This window comes from Camellia sinensis, chromosome 13, assembly GCF_055761805.1.
Source record: "Camellia sinensis isolate YWXY chromosome 13, ASM5576180v1, whole genome shotgun sequence".
Taxonomy (NCBI): domain Eukaryota; kingdom Viridiplantae; phylum Streptophyta; class Magnoliopsida; order Ericales; family Theaceae; genus Camellia; species Camellia sinensis.
In genome coordinates this window covers 10,048,735-10,060,442 of record NC_138973.1, presented here as the reverse complement: position 1 = coordinate 10,060,442, position 11,708 = coordinate 10,048,735, and the positions used below count along the sequence as shown (strand labels likewise).

At 35.8% G+C, this 11,708-nt stretch overlaps 1 protein-coding gene across 1 annotated transcript; it reads right to left on the bottom strand.

Moving 5' to 3' along the window:
* Positions 1-87: 87 nt before the first annotated feature.
* LOC114312967 (hydroxyproline O-arabinosyltransferase 1) lies at positions 88-4,135 on the bottom strand. The gene is made up of 8 exons (XM_028259255.2): positions 3,469-4,135; positions 2,529-2,596; positions 2,220-2,421; positions 2,038-2,135; positions 1,884-1,953; positions 1,254-1,325; positions 1,028-1,141; positions 88-421 (listed from the first exon to the last, which is right to left on the bottom strand). The coding sequence occupies exons 1-8, from the start codon at positions 3,862-3,864 to the stop codon at positions 362-364; spliced, it is 1,080 nt and encodes a 359-aa protein (XP_028115056.1). The 5' UTR covers positions 3,865-4,135; the 3' UTR covers positions 88-361.
* Between the last annotated feature and the right edge of the window lie 7,573 nt (positions 4,136-11,708).

Sequence of the window (11,708 nt, the reverse complement as noted above, 5' to 3'; positions counted from 1 at the left end):
TCTCAGCTAGTGAGAAATAAAAGCCACTGACGAAACAAATGAATACAAAGCCTGAATAGACAATCAAAGAAACACAAACTGATATGCTTTTGATGAAAACAAAGGGAGATTTTTATGATATAAGGAAATCAACAGTCAAGTTATTTTACAGAACATTATATACTACAATTGTGTGTAGGTAAAATAAAATAAAAAAAGCTCATCAACCAAGTTTCATGCTTCCTATGCAAATCCAAAGCACATATTAAACAAAATTTCACAGTAAATACTTTCAAGCACAGTGCGTCCAGAGAAGTATAAATTCACCATCCTCTGAACACAAGACTCTGTCTATAGACAGCTTCTACTTGATGTCTATCCTTTAAGATCCCCAGTTAGGAATGTTTGCTGTGGCTTCATTCACCATTTTCACCAAAGTAACCTGCAATATCAAAATTTGCCAATAGTCCAATCAAATATCAATGAAGGATGGTAGCTGCTTAAACACACATAAACCACATTGCAAGTTTAAAAGAAATAATTTGGGATGCATTGATAAAATAAAAAGAATGTGGATTTATATTTTGTTTTCTCCTCCTCTAGACTTTTTAATTTTAGGAATCCTAAAAGTCTGGAAACTTTCAATTTGTTTATGAATAGATCTTTCTAAAATAGATATTATGATTTTTTGTTCACACTTCTTTTCCAATATGTGGAATGAATTGATTTCCTACTATTTTGATATAATAAATTGTAAATGTATTTGTAATGTAAAAAAATTTAGAAACAATTATCATTTTCATGTATAAATAAAAAAATATATATTTATTTGTTTTTTTTTTAAATATATATATATATATATATATTTATTTGTTGTTGTGTCTCTGCTATGTCATGTCATGTCTTTTCTGTTTTTTCTTTGCTATACTTCTCAACTATATTAAATAAGAAAAAAGATAATGTACTTGGAATTAAAGGTTAGCGATTCTATTAGTTAACAGATAATGAAGCAAAATGCTAGTAGGATTCGAATGTGATGGAAACATACCACACTTTCAGGGACACCAGGTGGGGGCAGTGGAAGGTTTTTTGGAGGCCAGGCATTAGTATAGGATCTTTTGTCAAATCTCCATTCTCCAATCTTTCCATAGGTTAACTTACCCTGATTATCAAAATTTGAAAATCGCATGGTCAGAAACTTTTTATTTTCATCAAAATACAATTTTCAGAGTTTGACCTTCATCACTTTGAGGACTTGGACATAATTAGAATACCTTCATATCATAATCGCATCCATAAGTAAAATGAATGATGAACTTGTTGCCAATCTCTGTATCCCAGGGAGGCTGGAATGCATCACAAGCAGGCAATTGTGAGTAAAATAGTAGAAGCGTTTAGATCAACCAAAAGCTATCAAGCTGGTCAATATGATGATGAAAAGCCTCAATGTAATTAACATCATGCAACCACAAGCAAGAAATCTTCAGAATTTTCATTTTATGAAAATAAATTAAAATAAATATAAACAATATAGCCATCTAGAAATATTAAAAAAAAAAAAAACCAAAAGTTTCGGTCAAAATATTTTCCTTCTTAGTATACTGGTGCTTTGGTGAATGTGTACTATTAATATATCATCAGATTGCCACGATGAGATAACTACCAACCAGCTCTATTCTCAAACCAGTATTGGCTTTTTTTCCCAAGGAAGGTATAATTACTTGGCTTTATGCAATTCTACCTTGCTTTGACGAAATCAAAAGTCACTTAGGCAATAGGCTTTTAATCTAACTTGTAACCCATTCAAACTATGTGTTAAAGATTTGGAAAGCAGTAAACTTACTACTGAATTTAGCAAAACTCACAACCCAAAAATATAACTATGTAAATGCATATTATCTAACCTGAATCATGAAGTCCTTGTACAAGATGTTACCCACATTATGCAGAGCAGATGCAACTGCATAAGCATACCTGCATATTGATGCTAAAACCTGAGGATGGATAAAAACTAACAATTGGAGCAGCCGAGTATTAGGCTTACGAGGGAAAACTCACATCTCGAGGACCCAACCAAACTCTTTATCTGCTACAGGGTCCCTTTTCATTGCCAACGAAACATTCATCCAAGTTGGAGCTATCTTTTTAAGAGATTCCTAACACAATTCAATAAGAAATAAGAAACAAAGACAAATATTAGTTAAAAGTTCTTTAGGAAGCCTCATAGAAGATGTATGTACCTTTCCAACAATGACAGGAGAATTTCCTATTGGATCAATGTTAGTTATTGGTCCCTTTTCCTTTGGAAAGAACTTTCGGAGAACAGATTCATACTTTTGAGGTTCAATGTAAAAGAAAGGGAATGCAGCTCCACGGCCATCCCTTGATAAGTTTGGTATGGGCTTAACAATAATATGATCTGGCTCTGCCATCAATATGTAGCTGCATAAAATTACGAATCGATTTTACTAGATCTACTTATTGAAATGCAAAAAAATTGATCAAGAAATATTGTTGTGTCAAAGCGACATAGTTAAGTTTTCCCGTACTCTTCTTTGATGTTCGCTTGCTGAAGCCATTGTACAAATGCCCAAGGTCTGTTGAGAACTATATAACCCTGTAATTAATTGTAAAGTGAAATGATAAATTATTTAATATAGTAATTAACAGAACGAAATATACAGTAATAATTTACAATAATATTAATAAATAAAAAAAAGGAAACAATGCACCATTCAGTATGTACCCTATCTATGTCTGTTTACAATACAAATTCTAGGCTCATATGCTCCACACAGATAGAAATATAGAAGAAACCCCTTTTGCGTTCTTTAGTTACTAATTGGGAAAGTGAATGGAGCATGAATTTAAAAATCAACTCTGTAATTCACAGTCAATGCTAATTCTCATTTTCTTTGGACCCGAAACAAGATTGAATTAGAGAGGCATGAAATTGTAAGGACTAGAACAATCTTCATATTGCAAATGTACAACAAATGCTTCTTAAACTATAGTAAACGGGAAATTTTCCAAGACATTCTTTTGATCAATAACAAAAAATGACGCACTTTTTTTTTTTTCTCTCAATCCAGTATGTTTAGTTTTTTTAATACAACTGTTTCTTCTTGTCCTTGCTTGAACTATTTTTTAATCAATTCAAGCTGCAAGCAAGACTAAAACGCATACCTCTCTAGTGAAATAGGAAACACAAAACTAACTACAAGTACAAACACAACCCTCCTAAATTCCACCAAAATGAAAACTTTATAGCATATTTTCCAGTTATATTCATCAATTTTCACCAGCATCAAACCAAAATGGAAAAACAAAGTAAACCCAAAATCCCAAACTGCAAATCAGTTGAATTTGTGAAGTTAGTTTCTCAAATAAGAATGTGCAAGCCCAAAATTTACTGAAAAGAGAGAATATAAAGCACAAACTGAGATGAATTAGAATGTCTTAAATTGGAAGAAACTCTATGAATAAAACCTGATCGATTCCAGCAGGGAGAGGTTGAGCAACAAATGTTGGGATCTCATCCATGAAGCTGTCAGGTTTCCCAGAATGCAAGATCCTGGTGAAGCCACCCATCTCAGAATTGGGACCATCCTTGAATTGCTTGAACCAGTAGTACATAATCCTAGCCTGCCATGTATTGTACACTGAATCAGAGGCTGTAACCGCCGTGTGGAACAGCCTCTTCTTGGGTGCTGTTGTTTTGGATCTGTCAATTGGCATCTTGATGATGGGTTTGAACCCACTTGATGAGGATGATGATGGGAAGTCCTGTTTGAGAGGAGCATTGGCTGAGATGATTGCGTTGTAGGTGATTAGAGCTACTGAGAAGGTTATGATAAGGGTGAAGAACGAGTTCCCACAACCCATTTTCTCTCTCTCTCTCTCTCTCTCTCTCTCTCTCTCTAGTTTTCTGTTTCTCTCTCTAGGATCGGGGAGAAAGCAGAAGTGGCTGCTTCAAACAAGTCTGTCTCTTTTGTCTGCTATCTATTCTACTACTAATATATAACGTGATGGCTGATGGGTTGACATATATCTGTCTCATATTTTGAGTTTTTTAAAATATTTTTATTATTAATATTTTATATGAAAAATGAGGTAAAATTTGAAACTAAGATCATAAAATAAGGGCGTAATAATCAATAAAACTTATCTGATGAACAAGTATTTTAATTAGCCTCTTTTTTTTTTTCTTTTTTTTTTTTTTTTTTTAGCAATGCTAGGTATCCTGAAAATTTTTTCATGAAAATGGTCATGAAAGATTTGTGACCTTTGGATTACACTTACAATAAAGCACCGCATACTAATCAAGGTAATCTAAGGGTCACAAATTTTGTTATGAAATTCATGATCCCTTTCCTGACAAAATTTTCATGATCTCTAACATTTCTCTTTCTTTTTTTTTTTTTATTGATCTATTAAATCTTATTAATTGAGAGTTTTTTTTACGTGTGGTGCTATTTTTCATTTTAGTAGTATTTTGGTAGATTACCAAAATAATAGGACACTCCAACGATTTAAAGGTGGTTTGAGATGATTTAAATAAGTATACTTTTTGATTTTTTATGAAATATGAGTTGGGTTTGAAGTGATGTAATAGAGAGGTGATATGACTTAAATAAGATGATGTGATTTAAATATGATAGTGATTTTTTGACTTTTTTAGGACACCCCAAACAAGGCCTTGTTAATGTGAAAGGTATGATACGATACTCCAATGTGTCAGGTATTAATATAACACTCCAACGATGTAACATTCTAAAAAAATTAAAAATTTCTTATTGTATTTTTTCTAAATATAACAACGTGGCGAGTATAATTTGACACTCCAAAACTTTTACTCCAAAGAAAATAATAACTCTTTCGTATACTTTTTTACAATGTAACAGGTATAATGTAACACTTTAAAAAAAATAAAAATTCCTTAATAAACTTTTTTCAAACATGATAATATGACAGGTATGATGTGACACTTTAAAAAAAATTAAAAATTATTTAGTGTATTTTTTTTCAAACGTGACATGCGACACTCTAACGTGGCGGGTATGATGTGACACTCCAAAAAAATTAAAAATTCTTTAATGTACTTTTTCCAAATACGACCCTTTAACGTCGTGACATGACAATATGGCAGGTATGATATGACACTCTAAATAAAATTAAAAACTCCTTAATGTACTTTTTTGAAACGTGACATGTGACACTTTAATGTGGGGGGTATGATGTGACACCCTAAAAAAATTAAAAATTCTTTAATGTATTTTTCCCAAATGCAACACTCTAATGTCGTGGCATAACAATATGACATGTATAATGTAGCACTCTAAAAAAAATTAAAAATTCCTTAGTGTACTTTTCTCAAACGTGACATGTGACACTTCAATGTGGCGGGTAAATGAGTCATTACACATCCAAAATGACTAAATGGATCAGAAGAAAAAAAAAATGGAAGTATTTGGATTATAAGTCCAAAATATGGGACTTACTGATAAATTTCCCTAAAATAAATTATTACTATTTAAGCAACACATAGTACATATATTTCATTCGTCTTAAAATATTAATATCTTATTTAATTTTTTATTTTTTCAAAATATTAGTCCATTTTCAAAAATTAATGACTAAAATAATATGAATTTTTTATTTTGTCATTTTTTTAAATTCATTAACACAAAAAAGTATAATTATGACAATTGATATTCTAAAAAAAAATTGTACTATTAAAAAGTAATTTTAAAAATTAATAGTTTTAAAGTGCAACAAGTATACTATATGTACGGGAAAGAAATATACTTCCTCGTATAATCCTGTTGACCAAGTCTGTGCTCCTCCGTACGACGTCGCCTTATCACCTGAAAACACAAACGTGAGCTAGCCGGCGGGTGTGTGCCGGAAACCTCTCCGATGCCTAAGTCAGCAAACTTGACAAATAGACAAAGCTCTGTGAATTCAGAAAGCAAAGTTGTGTGTTACCTCCTCCAAGATGATATTTGTGAGCTTTTATAAGTTTCGTGTGGCACAATCCTAGTACGACTTTTACTTCTTCATGCAGAGTCCTCATAGGATTCATACTCCTGAAAGATAATGCTTATCCTTCAACACCCCCTCACTGCTTAAACCAAGTGAGATGGTTTTTACCATGGCCGAACTACCACATGACCGAAATAATTCTGGCTATGCTGAGCCACAGAGTAGGCCGAACTATCCTTCGTTCGGTTCTTTCTTTTCTACTCCCTATCTCGGTTCATTCATGTACAAACCATGGTATGTTTAGACCGAGCTATCGAGTAGCAAGGTTTTGACTGTTCTAACAACAATACGTCATGACCGGACTAACTCAGAGACCGGTCTAACTCCAAGTTGCTTCCGGACCGGAGTAACTTTACAATTCTTGGGCCGGAGTAACTTTATCTCTCTTGGGCCGGAGTAACTTTTCGCCCTTTTTACCCAGTCCTTTGTACTTTGGACTATAAAGTCCATCTCATAGCTTGGCCCCATTTTCACCAAAATTACCCTCTCAATTGCCCTTTAATTCCATCTGCACAGCATGATTGGGATTACCTATTTACCAGCCGAGCTGAAGTTTTTAAGCCTTTCCAGCCGAGCTAAAAAAACCCTTTAGCCTCTCCAGCCGAGCTAAAAACTCTTTAGCCTTCCGGCCGAGCTTATTTCACTCCGGGCTTCTGCTTGTCCGGTCAAAACGTCTCTTCAATCACAGTGACTGTAATGCTTCCCTTTCCAATGACACGTGGCAGGCTCTGATAGGCTGGGGGCAGCTGTCACGCCGCCCTCGTACTACAAAAAATTTGAACAGTTCCCGCTTTTTCTCTTTCGTCCATTCTTTTACACAAAACACCTTCTATTTTTTGGATTAACCACTTTACTATTACATCTCTTCTCTCTCCACCCTGTGTTCTTGTTGTTCTTCCGTTGCACTTGAAGAGACTGTGACTTTGCTGCCATTTTTCCATCTTCAGTGCTTCTACGTCTTCGTTTGGTAAGCAACTGGAATCTACCCATCTTTGCTTTTATTTACTTCCATGTAGTTTGTTTTGTGTGTTTTTGCAAAACATATTCCTTTCATTTGCTTTGCCCTGTACTTTACTAGAAAGAACTTTAACAGTAGAACGTATGAGTATATGATATATCCTGTAGAAAACTAGCTTTTGATCCAAAATCATGATGCAACCGAACTAGGACACTGTTTATGCTATATATGTAGATCAATTCAGACAATAACCGAACTAAAACTCGTAGAAATAACAGTAGTTTCAACAAGTTACCAACTTCTGATTCACTTTAGCCGAGATAAATTCCCCGAATGAAGTTTGAACTTAGTAAACTAGGAACCTCGGCCTTCAACCGAGCTAAGCCTTTGGGGCTAAGCCAGCTTCCTTAGTTTCTAAACCAAACTCAGAAAGCTGCCCCTAGAGACTCAACCGAAGTAACAAAGCCCATAGTTCAAACCGAGATAACCAACCTCATACAAAAACCGATCTTGCGAACCCTATGCTCAATCCGAGCTACCAAGCATTTTGCTGAACCAAGATAGAACCTGTCCACAAAGCCGAAGTAGGGCTCTTTTTCCTTGCTTTTAATTTGTAACACGGTCCAATGATCTGTGCTTAACCCCTTTGTTTTCTACTTTGCAGACTTAGGTTGCCCAGGCACTCCTCCGCGCGCTCAACCGAGCTACTGAGCACCAATTTTGCACCGAACTAATTTATTTGTAATTTATACAATAAATGGGGAAGTATAGGTATCTAGTAGACACTCTGGGCGGCCTAGCCGAATTCAGAAAAGACTACAATATACCTGATGACGTCCAACTGATTTTAGCCGAAAAGAATGTCATTCCTTGGGACAATGAAGGCTTTATTCCTTTCACCATTTTGTCCATAATCGAGACCGGACTACGATTTCCAGTCCAACATTTAATTTGCGAGTTTCTTAGACAAACCAGACTATGCCTAACCCAACTATCCACCAATTCCCACCGCATCATAATGGGAATAGCCGAACTGAACCGCCAAGCCGGACTTAACCTTGGCCTCGCCGAAATCTTCCACCAATACTCTATTGGTTCAAAAGAAAATGGGTGAGTTTATTATTTAAGAATACGCCGTCGCCGAGAGAAGATAATAAAACATACATCGGATAAAGACTTAAACGACGACGACTTTTTCTGGGTGTCTGGGAATTTTGAGGATCATCAAGCCCAAATTCTTGGCCGACGTATAAACTGGAAAAAAAGAGAACCCGGTATACTTACTTCGGTTTTCTTGCTTGCTTTATTATATTTCGGTTTTTCAATCTTACAGCCGAACTAACAGTTGTCTTCTTTCGCAGATTCTACCCATCTCCATTCATTATACAGCTACCCAAACCTAGCTACTTTACGCGCCGCACTACGGTATCCAGAACGTAGTTGGGCCAAATTGCTAAAGTTCGAGCCGACCTACAGATACAGTGGTCGCCGAAAAGCCAGAGTGACTGATTTTCTTCTTGAAGACGCACTAGAGCCGGACCCAACCTTACCACAAATCAGACTAATTCCACTAACTGCCGAAGAAGAAATGGCTAAAAGAAACAGGGTCAGGGCCCTCTTGACCGAGACCAACAGGGCCAAAGTACCACCATCAAGTCAAACCCAAGAAGCGGTGGTGGCCCTTCCTACGCAACAACCGTCCTCATCCCACCGAACCAAGCGCGCCCAGACTACCGAAACTGAACAACGCTTGGTTGATGAAGACGAAACTGCTCTTCCAACGAGCCAGCCACCGAGCCCCCAACCGGAGCCTTCTGACCGAACTACCACTAGCTGGGTACCAAAACTTACCTTCAACAATCGAGACATCCAAGACTCTGACTCGGTTGTTGCTGAGAAGGATCACCAGTTGGCCTTCAACTTGGCCAAGAGTGTGTGTCTCCCTAAAGATATGGAGCACCACCAAAAGCAATTGAACACCGAACTGAAGGCCATCCGGTCTTCAACAAAATCCATGATCTTGGTAAGTAGCTCTGTCCATTTTTTTGTCTAATTTTTCCAACTTTCACTTCAGCTCAAGGGAAGTTTTTGTTTTGTCAGGCCATTCAGAAAAACAACATCACTTACAGGAAGGTGGTAGAGCTCAGGAAAACAACAAGGCAAGCCGTGGCAGAAGCCGAAGCGAAGGCGACCGAGCTAGAGGAGGCCAGAAAGCAAATGGCCGAGCTACGAGCTGAGAACGGCCGACTGGCCGGATTGGTTAGTTCGGTCGAGACAGAAAAGCAGAAGGCTGCCATTGTGCTAAAGGATAAGTATCTGCGCGAGCTGGTGAAGCTCGAAAGGAAGAAAGATACCGAGATAACCCAGCTGAAGGAGAGCGCAAAAAGAGTCGAAAAACAAGGCTTCAAGAAGGCAGAGGATGCTTACATCCAGTAGTGCGAAGCCGCCAAAGAACTATTCTTTAAGTGCGGCTGGAGGGCAGCTGTTGAGAAGCTTGGTCACGATCCACAGATCGAGGTCTTCAACCCTCCAGCCTACTTCATACCGAACTCCCTAGTGGAGTATGCCGATGCCATTCAGCAGAAATTTCTTGAGGGCTCAGACTCTGATGAAGACTCTGCCTCTGAGGATACTCCGGTTGTCAATGCGGACCCGTCAGTTCGACTGGAGCCCACGATGGAAGACCTGACTATTGAACAACCAGGTGAAACCGTGGTTCCGACCGAAACCACCCTTGTGACCGAGAACGAGCTCCCGCCTGAAACCGGTCTTCATGTTGATGCCGATGCTGCGTTTGATGCCGAAATTGATGATCTTTTCTCTTGATTTTGTACATTTTCTTTTTTTGCTACCTTTTTTACTTTTGTAACCGGGCTACGGCCCCTCCTTTGTACTTGCTTCCTGATGAATGAAAATTTTCATGAACTCTTACTTCGGTTGATTTGTACGTTTTGTACTTGTTATGATTTTTCCATGATCTTTCTTAATTTCAACTGTTATCTCGGTTTTAGCTGGTTAAACTAACTATGCTTACCTGCCAACCACTCCTTAGCCGACATAATTACTTTGGCTGAGGAGTACTCAAAGTTGGTTTATTCCAGCCAACCATTCTTCAGCCATACCCTTACTTCGGTTGAAGAGTACAAAGAGGTGGTTTAATCCAGCCAACCACTCTTCAACTATACCCTTACTTTGGCTGAAGAGCACTAAGAGTTGGTTTAATCCAGCCAACCACTCTATTAAAAAGTAATTTTAAAAATTAATAGTTTTAAAGTGCAATAAGTATACTATAAAAAAAAGTTAAATTTTCCAAAATAGACTATTATTTTAGGACGGAAGGAATATATATACTTATCATTATTTTTATATTATTACGTTCTTTTAAATTGTATGCATTTAGAAGTTGTTTGGCATAATGAATATAAGTGCACTTATTTAAATAAACATATTTATTTAAATTAAATTATCTCTTTATTTTTTATATATATTTTTTATAAAAAATTAAAAATATATTTATTTAAATCATTTCAAACTACTCTTTAATATATATATATATATAGATATAGATGTAGTGTGAGCTGGCAGGGGAGGCAGTGGTTGCAAAAAATTGTTAGCGTGTTCAGAAATTGAGCAATGCTATAGACCATTAATTTGCCATCATTAACCACACCACTAGTGAGGTGGCAATTGAAAAAAAAATAAAAAAAATCAAGGCACATATACACTATGGCAGTGGGTGGGATCTACTGTCACATCATTAGAGCCACCACTAATTAGTGGTCTAAGGCATTTTCCTCAAAAATTTTAGCCATGGCTACGTTTGTTTCGTCATACGCAGCCGTTAAGTCGTTTTTTATTTTTATTTTTGGGAGTTACTTTTTGAGGGTTTTTTTTTTTCTTTTCCCGTTAATGAGTTTTTTAATTATCTAATTTTTATAGAATAGAAAGATCCTAAAATTAGATTTTTTAAAATATTTTTTTAAAGGAATTTCTTGCTTAGAAACACTTTAGAAATTAAGAAGGGTAAATTAAACTACCTTCAAAATTTTATAAATATTCAACCAACTTTATAATTTGGATATAATTATATATATATATATATATATTTCTTTTTCAATAATGGTGAAATTATAAGAGTTTTGTGAAGGAGAAAGTAATGATCTTGGGGTGACAGTAGAGTGGCTAGAATTACGGGAAGAAGTGATAGAGTTACTTGGGAGAATGGAGCTATGGTGGCGGCAGAGGGTAGCCGACGATGGAAGATTAGAAGTGAAACGAAATAAGAAAAAAAAAATAGAAAATGGTCATTTTTGTCAAATGAAAGCCAAATTTTATGATTATTAATAGTCCTTATCTTTCTTCTTTGGACTATGTTTCCCTCATTTTTTTATTTCGTTATAATTTTATTTTAACATAAAATTTAGGTTCACTTGACATTAGCTAATATAACTAATTTTTTGTGTTAAAGCTTTTTTAGCCTCGTTTAATTTTTGTTTTAGAGTTTTTTAATTTTTGTGAGAGAAAAAATATAGTAATTATAGATAAAAAATAATATTTTGTTTTATTAACTTTTATAATTAATATTATCTTTTTATGATTATTTAGTCCCAAAATAAATGCCAAACGAGGGCTCATATTTGACTCAATCATTATCTCCCTAATCCTAACCCTGACCCCGACGCCACTAACCCTTCCTCTTCATACTTGCCCTTTCTTTGCCAGCCTA

Bases quoted from the DNA above. Each gene is read 5' to 3' on its own strand.
- LOC114312967 (XM_028259255.2), bottom strand. From the start codon at position 3,864: ATGGGTTGTGGGAACTCGTTCTTCACCCTTATCATAACCTTCTCAGTA. The intron at 2,136-2,219 runs GTACATACATCT...GAATTGTGTTAG, and splicing joins CTCCTGTCATTGTTGGAAAG to GAATCTCTTAAAAAGATAGC. The intron at 1,326-1,883 runs GTTAGATAATAT...GATGCATTCCAG, and splicing joins ACAAGGACTTCATGATTCAG to CCTCCCTGGGATACAGAGAT.